This window comes from Canis aureus, chromosome 20 (genome assembly GCF_053574225.1).
Source record: "Canis aureus isolate CA01 chromosome 20, VMU_Caureus_v.1.0, whole genome shotgun sequence".
Lineage (NCBI taxonomy): Eukaryota > Metazoa > Chordata > Mammalia > Carnivora > Canidae > Canis > Canis aureus.
The window spans coordinates 44,327,388-44,352,541 of NC_135630.1; the positions used below are offsets into that span (position 1 = coordinate 44,327,388).

The 25,154-nt window shown below is 37.3% G+C and overlaps 1 protein-coding gene and 1 long non-coding RNA gene across 4 annotated transcripts in view; one reads left to right on the forward strand and one right to left on the reverse strand.

Moving 5' to 3' along the window:
• LOC144291756 (uncharacterized) overlaps positions 1 to 25,154 on the reverse strand; it is a 91,445-nt gene that overhangs the window by 41,547 nt on the left and 24,744 nt on the right. The gene's annotated exons all lie outside the window — the stretch shown is intronic.
• Positions 1 to 25,154, forward strand: part of ACMSD (aminocarboxymuconate semialdehyde decarboxylase) — a 66,010-nt gene that overhangs the window by 33,865 nt on the left and 6,991 nt on the right. For all 3 annotated transcript variants that reach the window (XM_077861494.1, XM_077861493.1, XM_077861495.1), the window contains 3 exons: positions 3,248 to 3,341; positions 6,054 to 6,149; positions 7,336 to 7,508. In XM_077861494.1, coding sequence (XP_077717620.1) covers positions 3,248 to 3,341; positions 6,054 to 6,149; positions 7,336 to 7,508 — 363 coding nt within the window. The remainder of the gene's footprint in view (positions 1 to 3,247; positions 3,342 to 6,053; positions 6,150 to 7,335; positions 7,509 to 25,154) is intronic.

Below are 25,154 nucleotides of genomic sequence, written 5' to 3' on the forward strand. Positions count from 1 at the left end.
CTACATTTGAAATATTGCATTATAAAATATATTTTCAGGAACTCAGTGCCATTTTCACCTCTCGAGTATCCAACCAAAGTGTCCACAGTCCCATGGTCCTCTCTACCAGTCTTCTTCTGCCCTTTTTTCTGCAACTAAATCTGCTTTTCTTCATATGAGGGATCAAGATGCATAATTCTATATTCAATTGCATTTTTTTTATTTCTTACTTCCCTCCTAGAATTATAATAGTATTGTTTTCTATTATTTTCATTGTAAAAGCAAAATCTTCAATAATGGATTAAGTAGATGTTGGTGTACTCACCAGACACTATAATCACTGATCATTCATTCCTTTAATGTTTATTGAGCTCTGACCATAAACAAAAATTTTTCCATATTTGTATCTATGGATACCACCCACCAGTTGTGAGGGGGTTATCTGTTAAACTGACTCCCAATAACCTGAAAGAGTTAATGTTCCTCTAAATATTGAACTCCCTGAAGCTTATTGGCTGCAGGGGCTGAGCTGATGCAGGGAATGTTTTCTAGAAACTTTAATGGGCTTTGAAAGAGAATTTATTCACTTGTGCACCTAAGTTGTTTCAGCACAATATGGGCAAGCCTTCAGCTGCAAGTCATTTTATTAGTCACTTGGATTGGGTTTATGAATTACTAAGGAGCTCAAAAAGTAAATCAGCCAGTTGTGAGTCCAAATGGATATTTTCATTTGTGTGACTAACTCAATCCATCATTCATTCTAAAGAGTCTTTTTGGGGGGCTGCTGGTCTCTCAGGGAATTCAGGAGAGCATCCTGCCCTCAGCTGATTTGTGATGTTCTGGGGCTGACAGCACGTTTGGTTAGCAAGACTTAGCATCCTCACTAGTCTCTGTCTTGCGTCAATAACATGGCTTAAACAAATGACAAGGAGTTACCATGAACCAAGTTGGCTTTGTCATTTCAAGGAGATCCTGGAGTTCCAAAGTGTCTAACCCATCCCCCTTATGTCCTAGACCTCCCTACTTAGTGAGTAAACTCAACCACACATGCTCAGGTCAAGTTCCAGGCACAAAAATGACCTCATTACCAGTATGAGGCAAACAGACTGGTACCATGTATCAGCCACAAGACCTGAGTAAGTTACCTAGCCTCTAACTGCCTTAGTTTCTTTCTCTGTAAAATAAAAGTAACAAAAATGCTCATCTCAGAAGGTATTATGCTAAGTGAAATAAATCAGAGACAGAGAAGTAAATACCATATGATTTCACTTATACGTGGAATCTAAAAGGAAAATAAACAAACAAAAATAGTAACAGACTCAATAAATGCAGAGAACAAACTAATGGCTGCAAGAGGGAAGGGGGTAGGGTTGGGCAAAATGGGTCAAGCAGAGTGGGAGATACCTGGCTTCCAGTTATGGAACACATAAGTCACAAGGATGAAAGGTACAGCATAGGGAATAAAATCAATATTATAATACTGTTGTATGGTGACAGATGATAGCTATACTCGTGTGAGCACAGCATAATGTACAGAGTTGTCAAATCACCATGTTGTACACCTGAAAGTAATGTAACATTGTGTGTCAACTATATTTCAATTTTAAAAAGTGCTCATCTTAAAAAGGATTAAACTAGTTAACAATTGTAAAATTCTTATAATATTTTTAGCACATGGTAAGTTCTTAGTTAATATGAGATCATGATTTTGAAAGTTAAGGGACTTCTTTTTGTGTTCTCTACAATGCCTCACAGAGAAGGGATCAAAAATATTTACTAATTTAAATTGATGAGAAATGCACCATCACAGGTACATAGAATAAAGTTTTATTCTAATAAGAGTCAAATCCCACTGAGATACCATGATTTTGTGCCTTTGATACCCCTCCCAAGAAGTTGACCCAGCCTGCATCCATTATCAGAAGCTAATTAGCTCCTCTCCCTTCTGCCCCCAGAACCTGATGAATTAGAAGTCCATTCTCCAATCTACCCTTTATCTGCCACTTCCAGAATCCCTTGTTGCCCAAGAATTGCATCTCCATTTTAAAAATGCTTATGTCAAGGGGTGCCTGGATGCCTCAGTCAGTTAAGTGTGAGGGTCTTAATTTCAGCTCAGGTCATGATATCAGAGTGGTGAGATAGAGCCTGGTGTTGGGTTCCACACTGGGCGTGGAGCCTGCTTAGGATGATTTCTCTCCCTCTGCTTCTTCCCCTGACCCCCGCTAATGTTCATGCACTCTCTCTCTCTTTCTCTTTTCCTAAAAATAAATAAATAAAAATAAAAATAAAAATGCTCATGTCCAGAACTCACATCGCATCAGTCTATTTAGCCCACATATTTATATGTGAAGGTAGGACGAATCACTCCAGCATCTCAATATATTTGGAAAAGAAACGAGGTAAGGAAAACCTATTTTGAACCTTGTTAAGCACTCATACCCAATGCCTGTTGAGGGAACTTTTTGAAATTAAACATTTTGTTGAATAAAAGTCATTCCATCCAGATAGGATTTCCACTTCCCAGAAGGCCCTGGAAAAAAGGTTTGCCCATGACATTCATCTCAGTACCTGCCTGGCTGAGACACTGTGAGCTCTTGACTTTCTAAAGTCCTCTCATTCACAAAAGACTGTTCAGGGACTCAGCTGGGCTGCTGAGGCTTTGTAAGTACCTGTAGATTCCCAGAAATTCCCAGCCGGTGTTGGGCTCTGTCTGGCCAATGGTTTGGGTCAGGCAAGCCTGCTCCAGTCCAGTCACAAGACCTTGGCCCCCAGCCCAGCACTTCTACACTTCGACATCCTCAAGTTTCCAAGCAGGAGGAAACAAGGGAACCCTCTAGATCTGACTCCAAGGGTACAATCCGAATCGTCCTTCTGAAAAACCGGATCAAATAGGAACCATCAGGGGAAACTTCCCCTGCATTTGAGGCATGGGATCAGTCCTTGAGCATTTTGCTCTCAGCTAAAACATTTGAATGCTGGATGTTTCCTGCAACTTGTTTTGCCAAACAATATATTAAATTCATCACCTCGGTGGTAAATCCACCAAGCCCCTTGTTAATTCTAAAGAGACCTTCTTATTTTCTAAGCAGGAGCAGAATTTCTCAATGCCTCTTTTATATAGATTAAGAAACAACCTCAAAAATAGGTTAGCTTATTTATTCAGATCAATATAGAGCCAGAGAAAAAACAGTTTCCCTAAAATAGCACCCTATATCTGCTGGCTCATCCAAATAACTCTCTCTCTTTCTCTCTCATTGCTTCTTTAAAGGTGGCAGAAAAACTGAACTGTTCGTTATTTGTGCACCCCTGGGACATGCAAATGGATGGACGGATGGCCAAATACTGGCTCCCTTGGCTTGTAGGTTTGTATCAACTTGGCATCTGGAAAAGAGAATCAAGCCTTTGGGTTTTTTTTTTTTCCAATTATTTCTGGAACCCTACCATGTCAAAAAGAGAAAGTATGAATAATTAACAGGATTGTGAGTTACTGAGCTCTTGGATAAATGCTGCATATATTACTGTAATTTGAATCATATCCACACAAAACTCTATGAGATTGACATTATAATAATCACTTTATAGGTGAAGAAATGGAGTCTCAGATTGGTTAGATAAGTTATCCAAGTCATACAGTTAATAAGTGAAAATGGAATTTACACAAATCTGTCTGACTTCAAAGGTACCTCACTACAGACTCCCAAAAAGGCTTCAAAAATAAGTAACCATGCCTACCTAATGGATTTTTTTTAAGATAACCATGCTTGTCTAATAGATTTTTTTAAAGAGCCAACAATAGTATCAGTCCTTACAATGAGAACTGTGGAGTTACAAGTAGAAGGTCAACCTCCACCACACTAGATCGTAGATGACCCAGGCTTTCAATTTTCCTGTTATCTGTTCCTTTCTACTGTTCTGTGTTCCTACAGAAGGGAAAGAAGAGAGACTTCTGCTTGGCCTATCCAATCTCTCCTTATTATCCCTGATAATGAGAGATGGTGACAGGTATCAATTCTGTGGCCACAAGTAAAAAGTGTAGTTCATCTACAAACCCAGTAAATAGTAGGTTTCCCACATGAACAGCCTTGAATTTTCTTTAGGGAAGCCATTATCCGTTCTCTCCTCAGCCCAATTAGTATAAGTAATGATATAGTAACCCACATGAAGAATTAAATGGAGTAATATATTGGATGTAAGAAAACTGAGTTTCAGTTCAGCTAGTCTCTAGTTCTCTGTATAACCGGTGTTCTCACTTCACCTTTTCAGGCCCATTTCTCATGTGTAAAATGGGAGAGCTAGTCTACACTATATCCTTCTGCTCTGACATTTTGTGGCGCTCTGATTGCTTTTGGAGACCGACATATTTAGTAAGGCAGCCTCCTACCCATCCTCCACCAAATTTTTGAGCAACAATTAGCAGGAAGAGACAACCTAAGAGGCACCAATGCTGTCCAGCTCCAAAGAAAATCTCATCCTAATTCAGGCAACACTTTGACTAGTACCACAAACTTATTTGTATTACAACATACCATATGAAAAACAGAGAGGATACAAAGCCACTTCATCATTCATTTATGCAACACGTATATATTATCTCCTCCAATATGCCAGGCCCTATACTAGGCACTGAGGACATTGACATGGACCAACCCTCTGCCCTCCTGAATCTTGTGTTCTGGTTAGAAGAAAGAGATGACAAACAATTGCACATATAATAAACAAATAGGCTAATTTCAGAATTCTATTCTGGACACAAAAGGTTACTAGAAGATTAGAGGACTCCCAGTAAGGGAAGGACATGATGCAACTGACACTGTAATTATTCCATTTTGGCTCCTGTTATAGAGAATGGATTATGTAACTATGGTCCAAGTAGTTAGGAGAGCAGAATCACAGGACCAAAAGGAAGTGATGCTGTCCATCTCCCTGCCTTCAGGAAGCTCTGTCCACAAATCACTCCCAGATGGATATGAATTTATGGTTCTTCCAGAATTCCCAAAAGGCCAGGGATCCGGGGGTATCTCTGAGCAATGACAGGCTTGGGGCAAGATGAGCATCTGGTATAGCCCCATTTGGCAGCCAGAGAGTAAGTCTTCTCCTGAAGTACAGGCTTGCCTGGGGAGCCCCCAGAGATCTCTGAAAAGCAGTTGCCTGGAAATGTATCGAAGACTAACTCCATGGAGCTGAAGGCATCAGGCATGGAACAGCTGCACAAAGGAGCACAAAGCACTTGAAACAACTTATTTTAACCCAGGGATCTTCAACTTCATCTCTAAGAAGCGGAAAAGATTTGGCAGTAATTATAATTTTATTTAATGTTTATTTAGTAGTAAGTGGCAAGAACAAATGCATTCTACAGATGAGGCAGCTGAGGCATGGGAAGCAACTAATATTTGTTGAGCACCTCCAATGTGAAGTTCTGGCCAGGACTCTGCCCAACATCATCGTTTTCAAGGCTCCACAATAGTCTTGCAAGATGGGCAACACTATCCCCATTTTACAGGTGAAGAGGCACAGGCTCAGGGACATTAAATAATTTGTCAAAGGTAGATGCCTGGGTGGCTCAGTGGTTGAGCATCTGCTTTTTGGCTCAGGACGTGATCCCAAAGTCCAGGAATCAAGTCCCACATCAGGCTCCCTGCAGGGAGCCTGCTTCTCCCTCTGCCTATGTCTCTGTGTCTCTCATAAATAAATAAATAAAATCTTTAAAAAATTAATTTGTCAAAGGCTAGGAAGCAGAAAATTAAAATAGTTAGGGTTCAACTCAGACTCTCTGTACTCTGCTTGCCCAACCACATCCAAAACTGAAGTGGAGGAATCCGAACAAAAGCTAGGTCCTCTGGTTCCTCGACTCTGTTGTCCATTAGATGATTCCACCTGCAAGTGGCAAATAGGAAGCTTTAGATGGTCTGCTCACCAAAGTAATGGTTTGTAGACAACCAAGCCATGCTGGGAGAGAGGGACCTCACATTTCTCAGCATTGACTATCACACCAAGCTGCCATTCCCCAACCATTAGGATCACTGATCTTGCTTGAGATGACAAGCACTGCACCCTGTGACTGTTCCCTCTTTCAGGAATGCCAGCAGAGACCACCACAGCCATTTGTTCCATGATCATGGGAGGAGTGTTTGAGAAATTTCCAAAATTGAAAGTGTGTTTTGCACATGGAGGTAAGGCCCTATTTGCATTACTCAGCTCAGTCTACCATGATAAAATACCACAATCTCGGTGGCTTAAACAACAGAACTTTATTTTCTCAGTTCTGGAGACTAGAAGTCCAAGATCAAAGTGCCAACAGGGTTGGTTTCTGGTGAGACTTGTCTTCCTGGATTGAAGAAGGCCATTTCTCACTATGTATGTGACATGTCGCTTTGAATTGGTACAGAGATGACTCTAAAGAACAGGAGCTGAAGGGAATTACCCAGCTATGTAGATTATCTGGGATTTTCCTGGTATATGTAATGGTTCTCTGGCAATACACACACTGTTGAAGGAGGCTCTGGGGTGGATCTCCTGTGTAAGCAAATCTAATCCTAAAACTCATTATCCCTCTCCTTTCTCCTGTCAGATTAAAGTCCCACTTTATAACCTCATTTAACCTTACATTGCCTCCTTAATTACTCCTGTCTCCAAATACAGTTATATTGGGAGATAGGGCTTCAACATACAAATTTTGGAGGGACTCCATAATTCAGTCTATAACATGCCTGCAGCCATCATTCTAGTCATAAAGTATATGGTGGTTTGGGGACCAAACTCCATTTTTGCAGGCAAAGTTAGTTTGGTTGGCGTAGTTTTTGTTTTATTGTGTTGTTTGGTTGTTGCTGTTGTTTAAATTCCTCTAGTCAAACCACAAGCTCTCCAGTTTGCAACAGTCCCTACCACTCTCTACTATTTACAAATAGGCCTATTTCATTCACTTACATTTTCTGCTAAGTCCCTCCAGGTAATTGAGTTTCTAATTTCTAACTCTTGGGCACACACACACACACCACCACAACCACCATTTTTGATGGTTGTGTGCATGGCAATACATTTTATGGATATGCCATCGTTATTTAGATATTTCCCAGCTGATAGGTTGCCTCTGTATTTTGCTATTATAAGCAAAATGCATTTGAAAAGCTTGACCACATATCTTCACACACTTTTCTTCTTTCTTTAGGATAAATCCCTCAAACGTGAATTTATAGATGAGTTCATATCATTTGTTCTGGGTCATCTCCCAGCATTTGGGACACAATAAATTCTTTGTAAATACTGGACCACAGTAATTTCTCTTTGCATACAACATAAGAATTGAAAAATATCCTTTTCAATTGACACTAGCCCCTCAATAATGGGTTTTACTTGCAGGTGGCGCCTTCCCTTTCACAGTTGGAAGAATCTCCCATGGATTCAACATGCGTCCAGATCTGTGTGCCCAGGACAATCCAATCAACCCAAAGAAATACCTTGGTTCCTTTTACACAGACTCCTTGGTTCATGATCCTCTGGCACTCAAGCTCTTAACAGATGTCATAGGAAAGGCAAGTGGGGTCTTCCCTGTGGATCAGCAACTGGTTACTTGGCCTCTCTCCAAAAAGGGGATGGAAGAAAAGGCATTAGAAGAAGGGAGAGGGACAGGGAAGGTTAGGATTAGATTTGCTTGTACAGGAGCCTCCTTCAACACAGTGTATAATGCTAAGGAACCATCAATATACACCAGGGAAATCCCAAATAATCCACATGGCTGGGTAATTCCCTTAGATCAGCTCTGTTCCTTAGGGTCATCTCTGTACCCATCCAAAATGACATGCTGCAATATGGTAAGCAGGAAAAGAGCTACCAATTTTGAAGTCAAATTGACCTGTGTTAAAATCTTGGCTCTACCTCTTACTAATTGGGCAAATTATGAACCCAACTGTCCTCATCGACTAAATGAAAATTGGGACATTAAAGAAGGAGGAAATGACATTTGACAAGGAGGCAGGGGAAGATGATGAAGGGTCTGGAATACCACCTGAAATTTTTTCTGGAATAATAATGTATGGTCATCCTTTTGAAAACAATTTTATCATTTGGCCCAAAAAGACCAATATGGTATTACTTTAAACTTCACAAGAGAAAGTCTTTTGTTGTCATCTGCTCACAGATCTCCTTCTTAGTGGCATTTCCACCTTTAAGTCTTTTTTTTGAAAATGCTAACTCTGTAGGTTACATCATTATTAGGGCATTATTAGGGCATCATTATTAGGGCAACGTCCAGTTTGAATTAGTGAAAATTCTCAAAAATTTATTATTTCAATTCCCTCATATTATTTACAAATATCTATAGAAGGTTTCCAAATTTTCTAAGGAAAAAAAACTTGAGGATTTATTTTAAAATATGGACATTTTTAAAGATTTGTAATGTGATACTTGGATTGAAAGTAGACTCTAAGGTATTTAAAATCTTGTCTAGCAGAAAAAGAGGTCCATCATTTCAAAGTTGCAAGAGGTTTCCATTTCCAGAATGAAGACTTCATTTTACTTTAAAGCTGTTTCCCTGGCTTAAGAAACTCACTAGAATATAAATATTAAATATTCTGGTTTGGTAACAAATCATATAGTTGAGCTGTGCTTCTGAGCTTTCTAGCTTTTATGTTATTCTTGCCAAAATGGTGCTTAGCTCTGTCCAAATCAACTGTCCAAAATTTATTTGAACAGAGGGGTGATGGGGAGGAAATTACAAAAAGGAGAAACTGAAAGAGACTGTGAATTCTGAACTTTGAGCAATGGAGAAGGTATGAGGAAGTAGCATGGAAGTGGGGAGTCATTCTGGCAACCTCCCATCAAACCTAGTACCTCTGGTATTCTTAGAAATAGTAAAATCAGCAGAAAATGCCCCTGGCAAATACAATACCTAACTTATGAGTGAAAACTAGCATTAGCAGTGAGGGATACTATCAGCACCATCAAACACCATTCAGGGCAATACATATTGCCAGAGGGTCAGAGCAAAAGAGGGAGAAAATGGCAAATGCCTTGTGGTAACTAGCAGATGGGACTAGTTAGTGATCACATGTGAACACATCCCTTTTAGCGACCCCAGAAAAAGTCAGAGGGCACTTTGCGAAGTTAGTGGTGCTCAGAATTTGCATTCTAACTGTGAAGGCTTGAGCCATTATAATTTGGGCATCAAAAAGCAAATGCAACCTCATTTTATGTGACCTCAATGGCTGGTGAATCCAGAACACCAAAGCAATATATATTAATAATTTGGATTCTCTCTAAAATATTAATGCTTCCTCCTTCTAGTTATATCCATATTAGCAAATTTTCTCAAAAACAACCCCCAACTAAAATGGCTGAGGAAAGTCCTACCACAACAGCCAGACAAGAGAGCAACCTGTCCACATTAGAGCACAAGGACAGAATGCTGTAAAGGGAAGTCTCCAAGAGAGAAAAAAAATGGAACTAATGGATCATTTCATGGGTGTGTGAGTTTGAAATGATTACCAGGCATTCAACAGATATGTTGATGTTTTAGGAACAAATAAGCAGTATGTACATAGAAAATTAAGCAAATGAAAGAAAAGGAGATAATTAACTCCAAGAAAACAAACACCCATATGAGGGCAGATAATCATTGTACATTACTTGACTCAGCAGTAAACAATATTTATAGTCATAATAGTATAAATACTAGGTACTGTTTCAAGTGAAAATTCTAAATCTAATGGAAAAATGGAGGAGAGAAGTTGGAGTAACAAAGAAATTCTCAACGATCATAATGAGAAGTCAGTAAATACTCTCTAAAGGTAAAAAAATCAAGAATAGAATAAGGTAATAATATAGAATAATGAAGGTAAGTATCAGAAGATGCAAGTTAAAATGGTGAGTGTCTGCCTCGAAGGATAAGAGTTAGGAACATAGGCACAGAACTGCTTTTAATGAGAAAGATATTTTAGTGATATTGGATTATTTAACTATGTACAGGCATTACTTTCATAAATAAAAATTTACATAATACTTTAAGGGTAAATAAATATATAGAAAGAATACAGGGAATAAATAGAATAATAAATATTTAGAGGACATATATATATATACTATTTTTGAGCCCCTACTATTTCTAAAAATAGTAGAAAATGAAATTGCTAAATGGAGAACCTAAATTACATAATCTCTGAAAGGTATGAGTTGATATCTCATAATTGTTTTGATTTGAATTTTCCTGATGATCAGTAACATTGAGCATCTTTTCATGTGTCATGTTGTTTTGATTTGAATTTTCCTGATGATCAGTAACATTGAGCATCTTTTCATGTGTCATGTTGTTTTGATTTGAATTTTCCTGATGATCAGTAACATTGAGCATCTTTTCATGTGTCTTTTGGCCACCTGGATGCCTTCTTTGGAAAAATGTCTATTGATATCATCTGCCCACTTTTATTTTATTTTTTTCCATCTGTCCACTTTTAATTGGATTATTCATTTTTGGGGTATTGAGTTTTATAAATTCTTTATATATTTTGGATAATAACCCTTTATCAGATATGTCATTTGCAAATATTCCATAGGTTACCTTTTAGTTTTGCTGATTATATCCTTTGCTGTGCAGAAGAAGCTTTTTATTTTGATGTAGTCCCAGTAGTTTATTCTAACTTTCGTCTCCCTTGCCTCAGGAAATATATCTAGAAAAAAATTGCTACAGAGGGCACCTGGCTGGCTCAGTTGGTAAAGCATGTAACTCTTGATCTTGGAGTCATGAGTTCAAGCCCCCACATTGGGCATGGAACTGACTTTAAAAATTAAATAAATTAAATTAAATTAAATTAAAAGTTACTACAGCCAATGTCAAAGAAGTTACTGCCTATGCTCTCCTCTAGGATTTTTACAGTTTCAGGCCTCACATTTAGGTCTTTAATTCCTTTTGAGTTTATTTTTGTATAGTGTAAGAAAGTGGTCCAGTCATCTTTTGCATCTTGCTGTCCAGATTTCCCAACACCACTTGTGAAAACACTGTCTTTTTCCCACTGGATATTCTTTCCTGCTTTTTAATTACCATACAGTGGTGTTCATTTCTGGGTTTTCTATTCTGTTCTGTTGATCTATGTGTCTACTTTTGTGCCAATGCCATACTGTTCTGATCTCACTACAGCTTTGCAACATACCTTGAAGTCCAGAAATTGTGATGCCTCCAGCTTTGCTTTGCTTTTCCAAGGCTGCTTTGGCTACAGGGTCTTTTGTAATCCCACACAAATTTTAGGATTGTTTGTTCTAGTTCTGTGAAAAATGCCATTGGTAGTTTGATAGGGATTGCATTCAATGTGTGGATTTTGGGGGGCAGTATAGACATTTCAATAATATTTGTTCTTCCAATCTATTAACACAGATATTGTTTTGTCTTCAGTTTCTTTCATCATTGTTCTATAGTTTTCAGAGTACAGGTCTTTCACCTTTTTTTGGTTAGGTTTATTCCTAGGTATCTTATTTTTTTGGTACAATTGTAAAGATTGATACTTTAATTTCTCTTTCTGCTGCTTCATTATTAGTGTATATAAATGCAACAGATTTCTGTACATTGATTTTGTATCCTGTGACTTTGCTAAATTTGTGTATCAGTTTTAGCAATTTTTTGGTGAGTCTTTTGGGTTCTCTATACAGAGTATCATGACAACTGCAAATAGTAAAAGTTTTACTTCTCTCTTGCCAATTTCGATGCCTTTTATTTCTTTGTGTTGTCTGATTACTGTGACTCAGACTTCCAGTATTATGTTAAATAACTGTGGTGAAAGTAGACATCCATGCCGTGTTCCTGACCATAGAGGAAAAGTTCTGTTTTTCCCCAATGAAGATGATGTTAGCTGTGGGTTTTTTGTATATGACCTTTGTGATGTTGAGGATGTTCCCTCTATCCCTACTTTGTTGAGGGTTTTTATAACGAGTAGATGTTGTCATCAAATAAATGCTTTTCCTACATCTATTGAAATGATCATACAGTTCTTATCCTTCCTCTTATTGGTGTGATGTATCACATTGATTGATTTGTGAATATTGAACTACTCTTGCATGTGAGAAAGAAATCTCACTTGATCATGGTGAATGATTTTTTTAATATACTGTTGGATTCAGTTTCCTAGTATTTTATTAAGAATTTTTGCACCCATGTTCATCAGGGATATTGGCTTGTAGTTTTCTTTTTTAGTGGAGTCTTTATCTGGTTTGGGTATCAGGATAATGCTGGTCTCATAAAATGAATGTGGAAGTTTTCCTTCTTTTTCTATTTTTTGCAATAGTTTGAGAAGAATAGATATTAACTCTTCTTTAAATGTTTGGTAGAGGGGCAGCCCTGGTGGCTCAGCAGTTTAGCGCCACCTTCAGCCCAGGGCCTGATCCTGGAGACCCAGGATTGAGTCCCGCATTGGGCTCCCTGCATGGAGCCTGCTTCTCCCTCTGCCTGTGTCTCTGCCTCTCTCTCTCTGTGTGTGTCTCTCATGAATAAATAAATAAAATCTTTAAAATAATAATAATAAATGTTTGGTAGAATTCATCTGTGAAGCCATCTGGCCCTGGACTTTTGTTTTTTCGGGAATTTTTTTATTATTGATTCAATTTCTTTGCTATGCATCAGTCTGTTTGAGTTTTCTATTTCTTTCTGTTTCAGTTTTGGTAGGTTTTATGTTTCTAGGAATTTATCCATTTCTTCCAGGTTGTCCAATTTGTTGGCAAATAGTTTTTCATAAAATTCTCTCATGACTCTCTGTATTTCTGTGGTGTTGGTTGTTATTTCTCCTCTTATTTGTGATTTTATTTGTGTGGGTTCTTTCTCTATTCTTTTTGATAAGTCTGGTTAGGGATTTATCAATTTAATTGATTTTTTTCAAAGAACCAGATATGGTTCACTGATTGTTGGTTTCACTGATATGTTTTTAGGTTTCTATTTCATTTATCTTTGCTCTAATCTTTATTATCTCCTTCCATCCCTTAGTTCTAGACTTCATTTGTTGTTCTTTTTCTGGCCCCTCTTGGTGTAAAATTAAGTAGTTTGAGTTTTTCTTGCTTCTTGAGGTAGGCTTGTATTGCTATATACTTCCATCTTAAGACAGCTTTTGCTGCATCCCAAAGGTTTTGGACTGTTGTACTTTCATTTTCATTTGTTTCCAGGTATTTTTTTATTTCTTCTTTGATTTCTTATTTGACCCATTCATTGTTCAGTAACATATTATTTAACCTCCATGTATATGTGGTCTTTCCAGATTTCTTATGGTTGACTTCTAGTTTCATGGCACTGTAGTCAGAAAAGGTGCATGGTATTACTTCAATATTTTTGTATTTTTTGAGATCTGATTTGTAACCTAGTATGTGATGGATTCTGGAAAGTGTTCCAAGTGCACTTGAAAAGAATGAGTATTCCGTTGTTTTAGGATGGCATGTTCTGAATGTATGTTAAGTCGATCTGGTCCAGTGTGTCATTCAAAGCCATTGTTTACTTGTTGACTTTCTGTTTAGATAATCTGTCCGTTGATATAAGTGGGGTGTTAAAATCCTACTATTATTGTGTTATTATCAGTTCCTTTATGTTTGTTATTAATTGTTTTACAACTTGGGTGGTCCCAAGTTTGGTGCAGAAATATTTACAATTGTTGTTTCTTCTTTTGGATTGTCCCCTTTATTATTTTATAGTGCCCTTCTTTGTCTCCTGTTACTGTCTTTGTTTTAAAGTCTAGTTTCTCTGATATAAGTACTACTACTCTGGCTTTCTTTTGACAACCGTTTGCATGATAAATGTTTCTCCATCCCTCACTTTCAACCTGCAGATGTCTTAAGGATCAAAATGAGTCTCATAATCAGCAATATAGATAGGTCTGGTTTCTTTATCCATTCTGATACACTATGTGTTTTGATTGGAGCATTTATTCCATTTACACTCTAAGTAATTATTATTAGATATGTATTTATGGCAATTTATTACTTGTTTTGTGGTTGCAAAATTTTCTCTGATCATTTGTTATCTTTCTTTCATGGTTTGCTGATTTTCTTTAGTGATGTTTTTGGATTTCTTTCTCTATTCTTTCCATATTTATTAGTGATTTTAATGTATGGTTATCATTAGTGTCTATACAACCTCTTCTGCAAATAGCAGTCTATATTAAATCAATGGTTACTTAAGTTTGAATCCATTCTCTTCTCCTCTCTGCTCCATGTTTTAGGTATGTTATTATATTTTATATACTTTTTGTGTGAGTGAGCTCCTTGATGGTTTTTTACATAAATATTCATTTTTTACTGCTTTTGTGTTCCCTGCCTTTGTACTGTTACTTTTGGTCTCTCCTTTCCATTCAAAGAGCCCCCTTTAATATTTCTTGCAGGGCTGGTTTGTGGTCATGAACTCCTCTAGTTTTTGTTTTTCTGGGAAACTCTTTATTTCTCCTTCTACTCTGAATGACAGCCTTGCTGGGTAGAGTATTCTTGGCTGCAATTTTTTCCCATACAGCACTTTGAATATATCATGTCACTCCTTTGTGGGTTCCTAAGTTTCCATTGAAAAAATCTCCAGCTAGCCTTACAGGTGTTCCCTTGTAAATTAATGACTTCTTTTGTCTTGCTGCTTTTAAGATGTTTTATCATTATATTTTGCAAATTTAATTACAGGCTTGGTGTTGACCTGCTTTTGTTGATTTTGATGGGTATTCTAGTTGCTTCCTGGATCTGGATTCTGTTTCCTTCTCCAGATTAGGGAAGTTTTCAGCTATTACTTCTTCAAAAAATGTTCTGCCCCCTTTTCTCTCCTTCTTCTTTTGAGACTCCTATAAAATGAATGTTATCACATTTGCGTGACTCAATGACTCACTGAGTTCCCTAAGTCTATTCTTGTCCTGCATAGTTCTTCTTTCTCTCTTTTGTTCAGCTTCATTTCTTTACGTTACTTTGTCTTCTAGGTCATTAATTTGTTCTTCTGCTCTTCTAGCCTGCTGTTCATTGCATCTAGCATGTTTTTATTGTTTATTGCACCCTTGATCTCTAATTCTTTTGTACCTCTTTTATCTCTGCGGCAAAGATCTCACTAATGTCTCCTATTCTTTTCTCAAGTCCAGTGAGTATTCTTAAGATTGTTGCTCTAAATTCTCCATCAGGCATGTTACCTATATATATCTCACTTAGATCTCCGGCCATGGCTTTATCTTGGTTTTTCATTTGGGATAAATTCCTCTGTCTTTGCATTTTGTCTAAGTCTCTGCCTTCTTCTCTGTGTCAGAAAAGCCACTTAATATCTCCTGCTCCTGAGAGTAATGGCCTTATGAAAAAGATGCCATGCAGCACCCGGGGTCTGGCACCTCAGGGAGTGTCTCTGGTGTGTGCTGTGTACCCTCTACTGTTGAATTCTGGATTCTCTATCCTTCAGGTCAGGCTTTCGCAGGGTCTCCTTGCCATGTGTGAGCAGTGTTTGGCCCTTGACCTGAATGCGGCAAGTTTTAGCGAGGTGTTCTCTGGTCTGCCTACAAAATGTAACTTGTCACTACCTCCACTAGAACTGAGGCCCTGCAGGGATGCCTCGATGACTCAGTCCGTTGAATATCCAACTCTCAGTTTCAGCTCAGGTCATGATTTCAGGGTCTTAGGATCAAGCCCCGCATCAGGCTCCCCACTCAAGGGGGAGTCTGCTTCTCTCCATCTCTTTTTTGCCCCTCCCCCTACTTACTCTCACTCTCCATCTCTAAAATAAATAAATCTTTAAAGACTCCTAACTCTGGGCAACGAACTAGGGGTTGTGGAAGGGGAGGTGGGCAGGGGGTGGGAGTGTCTGGGTGATGGGCACTGAAGGGGGTACTTGATGGGATGAGCACTGGGTGTTATTCTATATGTTGGCAAATTGAACACCAATAAAAAATAAATTTATAAAAATACATAAATACATAAGTACATAAATACATAAAATTTTAAAAAAGAACTGAGGCTCTGCAGAACTCTGGTTGGAAGATGTGGTGTGGACTGGATTTGTGCTAGTCTTCTGGAGAAGGGGCCACTACCCCAGGACTAAGGCCAACATGACTGAGGAGGGCAGTTCTTCTGGAGTGTGTGGGGCTGGGGCTTGATGTAAGCAAATTAGGTAGCCAATATCTGTGCTATTGCTATGCTACTTCCCACAGGTGGCTCTGTGTTTATGCTGAGGGGTGGGGGAGTAAAATGGCATGAATCAGCTATTTTATTCCCAGAGAAGTGTCTCTGTGAACAATGCCTTTCAGGGAAGCACTCCAAGAAGACCAAATTACCTCTCCACTGTGTGCCCCCAGAGTTCTTCAGATTACTATTTCCATGCTGTCTGCCCCTGGGTGTTTCCTACCTTCTCTCCAGGAACAGCACAGTGCTCCTCAGGCTCTATCCTAGCCATGCCTGCTGACCTTTAAAACTCCAGGCTTTAAGCCTTACTGATCCTTAGAACTCATGAAATTCAGTGCCTTTAATTTCCCAAGCCAATGGCTTTAGGGAAACATTCTCCTTGTAAATTCCCATGTGCTTCTCTCTCCATCATCCTTCTCCATGAACACAGCTCCCCTTTCTTCCACAGCAGCCATGAACCATTTCTCCCCTAAAGCACTTCTCCACACTTCCCACCACCTTCGATGTGGCCTCTTCTTTCTCTTTAATTGTGGAGTTGTCTGTTAATCTTCAGGTCAATTTCTGGGGTATTTTGGAGTATGTGATAGTTATCTAGGTGTGTTCATGGGATAAGGCAATCCTAGGCTCCTCCTACTCTGCCAACATCTTCCTCTCCTCTCCTATTCAGGTGACTTTTAACATTAAGTCACTTATCTCTCCCACCCTTAGGTTCCTCAATTGTAAAATGGAAATGATAACCATGCAGAGTTGATGTGAGAGTTGGGATAATACTATGCCAAAGGACTATACAAATATCAGTAATTTATATCACCTACTCTAGTAATTTGGATAATACTATGCCAAAGGACTATACAAATATCAGTAATTTATATCACCTACTCTAGTGCTTTACAAATAGTAGGTGTTGGGTTAATGTTTGTTTGAGTTTGTATAATGGTTTTGTAGGTATAAGGCTAATCTTAGTGTGCATTGATTGAATTAAACCAGGCTCCTTCTGTAGGAAATTATGTCTCAGGGAATACACTGAATCCTTGGTATGTTAGAATTTTTGTAGTAAGGTACATTACAATAGAGTTATGTTGTATTTACTGCATATGCTACTAATGAAATAGGCTAATGAGAAGATAGCTAATTGTTCCTGTTCTAGAAGACAAATGAATTCTCTTCTAACTACTTGAATTTATTTAGTAAGTTACATCTTTCAGTGTTTGTAGCATTCCCTGAAAATATGAAAAAGTTAATACATCCCAGCAAGTAAGCAGTTTATTTCTTTTCCCTGGCAGGAATATTAACCACTATTATTAGCATCTCACTAAGTCTTTGACCTCATATGGAATGTGTGTTGCCAGCTTTGGGGAGGGAAACTTATGTTGGGGCAGAGCGCTGGTGTTGTGAAATCAATCAGGATAAGCCACTGCCTAATAAAGTCAGTGTCTGGGTAGATGGTATAATTCAGGATCTCAGAAGAAGCAGACATGGTAACTAAAAGGCCCAACATTAGAATTATTCCTTTGTGTTTAGAGAGTCTTTAGAAAAACCCTACTAAAATGTAGATGTTGTCAAATATTAGCACAGATATCCTTCAAAATTAGCTCCAAAATGGTGGATGCCAAGAGAATAGAACCCTGGATCACAGAGAAGAAGACAGAAGAAAGCTCTAGTTTTAGAAGGCCAGAATCAGTATGTTATTTAGGAACCGGAGATGTCACAAGAGCTTAGGTCTCTCTGAGGTCTTGGAAATAGGGCAGCAGTTCATATCCTATGCCTCCTGAATCCAGGATTCTCCATGTAATCCCTTTAAAACATAATCATTTTGCAATTATGAAACAAGTGGTAAAAACAGCAATACAAAAAGTATTTTTAACTCAAGAAATACTTATTAAGCTTCTAGCAAGTAGAGACTGGCATGAAGCAATGGAGAATGCAAACTTCATCATACAGGACCATACTTTGAAGAGTCTCTTCTTCCCACTTCTTCCCTGCTACTATCTCTTCTCCCTCTGAACAAGAAATTCCGTTCACAAGAACTTCATTTCCAGTTCTTTTATACCTACTTCATTCTCCCTTGTGAAATTCCTAACAAGTTAGAAATGGTCAGAAATTTACAAGAAAATATCAATAAAAGATATCCAGATAGATAAAGGGCCTGAAAAATTAACAAACCAGATTATCACAAGTGGATAATTAACCTCCTATAGAGAGGAACTGTGAACAATAGCTACTAAAAAATAATTGAATACTGCCAAACCATGAGTCTGGAGTTTGGCAAAAGGCATCCATAATCAAGTTAGCAAGGAGAGCAAGGAAGTATCTTAACCAGGAAGCATAAAATGCAGAGGAGTGGTTTTCATTTCTGCTTTAAAATCCTTTGCTCTCTCCATATTAAAATGGAACAGATACTTCCCCCCTTAAAATGTATTTATATCCAAGAAGGCCAGAATACTGAGAATGGAAGAATTCCTGACTAGAAAGGAAAATAAATTTCTAAATTTCAATTTCATGTTAATGTAGTTAACAAATGTAATATAGCATGGGACTTTTTAAAATTATGTTGTGTTTTGGAACTGTAAACAGCTTTAGCAAGAGGAGCAGAAATAAGGACAAATGAAGCTCCAGTGAATACAAAGCAGGCATTCAGAACGAGATCAGCTGTTGGCACAGATGTGAGTAGATATAACTTTGGGCCTTTAGGGCTTCTATAAGCAGGTGTATTTTCTTGGTTTTTTACAGTAATGAATACAAGAGTCTAGAAATAGAGCTGCTAGTCCATCATGGCCTTCCTCTAACTTTATTATACATTTTCCCATATTATTTCATGTAAATGTATTCATAAAACCTAGGAAACTCCTTTTTTCTAGTAGAAATCAAAGTGTTGTTTATTCTTATAGGAGCTCAAATTTAGCATATTTAAAATATATTTAATATTTCAGGGCAGCCCTGGTGGCACAGCGGTTTAGCGCCACCTGCAGCCCAGGGTATGATCCTAGAGACCTGGGATCAAGTCCCAAGTTGGGATCCCTGCATGGGGCCTGCTTCTCCCTCTGCCTGTGTCTCTGCCTCTCTATCTCTGTGTATCTCTCATGAATAAATAAATAAAATCTTAAAAAAAAAGAACTCTATTTAAAAAAAATAATAATATTTCAGGCCTAGTAACAATCAGGCTTCCCTCTTTCATATATTCAAGCATTCCTTCTTTCAACACACAAAGCCACTCTCAGATTGATTATAAGCATACATCAAAGTTTTATTTCAAACATGATTTTTAAAAAAGAGGCTTTCTGAAAAGTCCAATTCAAAGAATCTATCTTGGTAGAGATTTTATAGGAGAAAAAAATAGTTAAACAGTTATTGTTCACTGGATTTAAAAAAAGAAGAAGACAGCTATCCAGTAAAAGACAATTAGCTTCTTTGTATTATTGGTTAAAAGTCTTAGACTAGTGTGAAGACTAATAGTCAATGGAGGAGGTGTCCTAGAAACTCTTAAACTCATTAAAGTCTATCAAAAAAATTCCCAAGTATTGGGATCCCTGGGTGGCGCAGCGGTTTGGCGCCTGCCTTTGGCCCAGGGCGCGATCCTGGAGACCCAGGATCGAATCCCACGTCGGGCTCTCGGTGCATGGAGCCTGCTTCTCCCTCTGCCTGTGTCTCTGCCTCTCTCTCTCTCTCTCTCTGTGACTATCATAAAAAAAATTAAAAAAAAAATTCCCAAGTATTTTATCATAAACTATGCTGGTGATGAATATTAACTAAATTTATTGTGATCATTTCATGATATATGCAAGTATCAAACAATTTTGTCATACACCTGAAACTAACATAAAGCTATATGTCAATCACATCTCCATTTAAAAAGAAAAGCTCATTATTCCCCAGGAAGAGCAGATAGTCATATTAGATCATGAAGTTCTGCCCCAGTTTAGATTTAGGACAATTTTTTTTCCTCACATTTACTGGAAGCGTTTTATTCCATGCCAAGAAATTTGGGCTTCAACTTCTGGACAATAGGAAATTATTAAAGGATTTTAAGCAGGGATGTGGCATGATCAGATGTGTATTTAAAAAAGCATTTTCTCCAGTGTTAGATATTGATTAAAAATGGATGAGATTGGAATCAGTTAGAAAACTACAGTAGTGGTCCAATTTAATTCAATAAACATCCGCTCTATACCAAACCTTTTGCTCAGAGCTGGAGATAGTTTCTGTCCCATTTCTTAGCTGAATGGAGGAAATGGAGACACAAGCCTAGCTCCACCACATACCAGCCATGCAACTCTAAGCAAGTTAGTTATCATATCTGCTTTTTTGTCCGTTGAATGGGGATAATGATAGGACCCATCTCACAGGAAGGTTGTAAGAATGAGTTAATGAATGAAAGTGGCTTAGAACAGCATCTCACACATAGTAAGCAATCAATAAATGTTTGTTAGATATTATTAGAATTAGTAGTATTATTATAAGGGATTATCTCACAGCCATGTAAGAAGTGCTGTGAATAAAAGTATCTGTAGGGTGCTTTAGGGATACAGAGGTCACACATTTGGCTGAGCAAAGGGATGGTAAGAGCCTGAGTTGAGGAACTGGGGAAGTAGAGAGGAAGTGATGGGTGCAAGAAATGATACAAAGGTAGAATCCAAAGAGCTCAGTGACCCATGAAATGCTGGGGTGACAAAACAGGAGTCCAGCGTGATTCCCAGGTTTCCAGCTTGAGCAACTGGGTGAAAAGTGATGCCATCAACCCAAAGGAAAAACAGGTTTGGGTTCATGCTCTATTAAGTAATCATGTGTGAGTCATTAGAATTTGTGAAATTACCCAATTTATGCCCAAGATACAATTCCCAGTTAACAGTGGCAAAAACGTCATACAAATCTTATCAGAGTTGCTACTTAATATCCTCAACTGGAAACACTCGCTATAATGGAAGATACATTAAAATCCTAAACTCAGTTACAGTATAAATCTAATTAATTGCTCAAGTTTAAGTATTTTCCAAATATCCCCATACTGTTGGCTCAGTATCAATGACCTATTAACTCAGATGAATACAATGTAGGTTAATTGAGGCTAAAAACATGGTTTCAACTCAGTGGTTCTCAATCTTGCCTGTACAGTACAATCATCTGGGGAGCTTTAAAAAAAATGCTAATGTTACTGGTATTTTTAGGCCCCCAACCCCAGGTATGATGATTTAACTGATTTGGGGTAGGTTCTAGGACGAATTTTTTTAAAGCTCCCCAGTTGATATTAATATACAAATAGCAGGAGGGAAACAGCAGGTTAACATCAGTAAGAATCTATAATTTATGGTCACGAGGAACCTTAGAAATACTTTAGTTTTGGAACTGTTTTTAATCCATGGAAACATTTGGTCAACAAAATCTTATAATATTGTGTAAACAGGTAAAACATAGAAAAGCAGAGTTTTTCTAATTAAGCAGTAAAGGAGGGAAACTTTACCCTTGCCCCTGTCCCATCTCTCTTATATTAACTTCATTGATGTTGCTCCCTCTCCAGGCCCCAAGAATTCTCTGTATAATACTTTAAAAACAATTCTTGTGACTGAAAATAAGGGGGGGGGGCATTCTCTCATTTATGAAATATTTTCAAGCTCTAAAAATATGACTGGTGCTAATATATGGGAACACTTCATATTTTAGAGGGGAAAACAGACAAACAACAAGTGTATATAGAAGAAAATATGAGGAAATGCATCTATATCTTGGAAATCGGGAAACCTTTCCTAATGATAACTCAAAATCTAGTAACTATATGGAAAAAGATTAATAAGTTTGATTGTTAAAAATTTTTTTCAAGGCAATAAAATATTACAAGCAAAGAAGCCAGCTGACAAACTGAGAAAATGTTTGCAACATATATCATAGACAGAGAGTGAAACCACTAATATTTAAAGAGCTTCTAAAAATAGATAAGAAAACAAACAAACCGAGATAAACTGGCAGAAGATATAAAGAGTCAACCTCATGTATAATAAGAAAAACAAAAATTAAAACTGCACTGAGTTACCATTTTTCACTTAACCGATTAGCAAAGGAATATTACCAGAATTAGAGGGGATATTTCGTATTGATAAAAAGGTCAATTCACCAGTAAAATCCAAAATATAAATATATATGTGCCAATTCACCAGTAAAATCCAAAATATAAATATATATGTGCCTAATCAAAGAATTCTTAAAACAAAGACTGGCATCATTAAAAGAAAAAATATATAAACTCATAATCATAATTGGAGATTGAAAGCCCCTCTCTCATTAAATGAAAGAACAACTACCAGTAAGGATAACATAAAAATCATCAAGGATATAGATATCAGAAGAGCACTATCAACCACCTAGACTTAACTGATGTTTACAGAGCACTGACTGACAACAATTACATAATATATATTCTTTTTAAGTGCATATGGGACATTTATCAAACTAGACCATAAACTCTTAAATCAAGTCTCAGTATCTTTCAAAAGGCCGAAATCCTATCAATATGTCCTATGACTAGCAGATATAATTTAAAAAACAGTAATAATAAAATATCTATAAAGATTCTCAAATACTTGAATATTAAACCACATACTTATAAATAATCCATGGAACAGTGGGAAAAATCCCCCCCCAAAATTTTCAAATGGATGATAATGAAAATACAACATATGAAAATTTGTGAAATGCGGCCATTGCAGTGTTTAGAAGAAAATGTACAGGTTTAAAAACAAAACCAAACTCACAGATACAGAGAACAGATTGGTGGTTGCTAGACACAGGATTGGGGGGGGGGGGGGGGAGCAAAATGGGTGAAAAATGTCAAAAGGTTCAAACTTCTAGTTGTAAAATAAATAAGTCATGGGGATGTAATATACATCATAGCAACTATAGTTAATAATACCACATTGTATATTTCAAAGTTGCTAAGAGTAAATCTTAAAAGTTCTCATCACAAGAAAACAAAATGTCATAACTATGTATGGTGAGAAATGTTAACTATACTTATGGTGATTATCATTTCACAATATATACAACAGTGAATCCTTATACCTGAAACTAATATAATTGAACAACACAGGTTTAAACTATAAAGTCCACTTAAACATGCATTTTTATAGTATTGTACTACAATACTATAAATGTATTTTCCTTATAATTCTCTTAATAATATTTTTTCTAGCTTATTTTTGTTATAAAAATATAGCATATAATACATATAACACAAAAAATATGTGTTATTTGACTGTCTATGTTATCCATAAGGCTTCCAGTCAACAAGTGGCTATTTGTAGTTAAATTGTGGGGGAGTTCAGATTTTCAATTGCATAGGTTGAAGGTCCTGCCCCTAATTCCAGTGTTATTCAAGAGTCAGCTGTGTGATGTTGTATATAAATTACACCTCAATTTTTTAAAGTATGGGTTTAAATATTTCTGTTGGAAAAAGAAGGTATAAAATCCATGATTCATGATTCCACTTTAAGAAACTAGAAGAGGAGAAAATTAAACTCAAAATAAGCATATAGAAAGAAATGACAAAGAACCAAAATCAAAGAACAGAACCAACATAAACAATAAAGAAAATTGATAAATCAAAATTTGGGTATTTGGGGATGCCTGGCTGGCTCTGTTGGTAAAGCATGCAACTCTTGATCCTGGAGTCATTAAGTTCAAACTCCATGTAGATGGAGAAGATGGATGGATGTAGAACTTACTTTTTTAAATAACTGGAGACTTTTTTCTTAAGATTTATTTATTTGAGAGAGAGAGGGAGGGAGAGAGCACAAGCAGGGGGAGAGGCAGAGGGAGAAGCAGACTGAGGAGAAGCAGACAATGAGCAGGAAGCCCAACATGGGCCTCAATCCCAGGACCTTAGAATCATGACTTCATCAAAATTAAAATCTTTGGGGGGCACGTGGGTGGCTCAGTTGTTAAGTGTCTCCCTTCAGCTCAGGTCATGATCTTGGGGTCTGGGGATCGAGCCTCATATTGAGCTCCCTGATCAGCAGGGAGTCTGCTTCTTCCTCTCTCTGCCCCTCCCCTTGCTCATTCTCTTTCTCTCTCTCTCTCACTTGCTCTTTCTTGCTCACTCCCTCAAATAAATAAAATCTTTAATTAAAAAAATTTAAAACTTTTGTACTTCAAATGTATGTCTAGTAAAGTAAAAAGACAACTCACAAAATGAAGAAAATATTTTTACTATATACCTGAAAAGTCTCTAATACTTAGAAAATATTTAAAAATTCTTACAACTCAACTATAAAAAGAAGATACAGGGGCTTGAATAGACAATAAAGGATCAGAACAGATACTTCTCCAAAGACATAAAATGGCCAGTGAACACATGAAAAGATGTTCAACATAGTCATTAGAGAAGTGCAAATCAAAGCCACAGTGAGATACTACTTTATACCTACTATGATGGCTTTAATCCAAAAGATAGACAGTTACAAGTGTTGATAAGGATTTGGAGAAATTGGAACCCTAATGCATTTCTGGTAGGAATGCAAAATGCAGCAACCACTGTGAAAAATAACTCCTCGAAATGCTAAACATGGACTTAACCATATGACCCATTAATTCCACTCTTAAGTGTATATCCAGGAGAAGTAAAAACATATTCACATAAAAACTTGTACAAAAATGTTCAGAGCACTAGAGGGTATTATGCTAAGTGAAGTCAGTCATTCAGAGAAAAACAATCATCGTGATTTCACTCATATGTGGAGTTTAAGACAAAACAGAGGATCATAGGGAAAGGGAGGGAAAAATAAAATGAAATCGAGAAGGAAATAAACCATAAGAGACTCTTAATTATAGGAAACAAACTGAGGATTGCTGGAGGGGAAGGGGCGGGAGGATGGGGCAACTGAGTGATGGACATTAAGGAGGGCATTTGATGTATTGAGCACTGGGTGTTATATACAACTGAAGAATCACAGAACTCTACCTCTGAAACTAATTATACACTATATGTTAATTTTTTTAAGATGTTCAGAGCAACATTATCATAATAGCCAAAAAGTAGAAACAATTCAAACATCCATCATCTTTTTTTTTTTTTAATTTTTATTTATTTATTTTATGATAGTCAC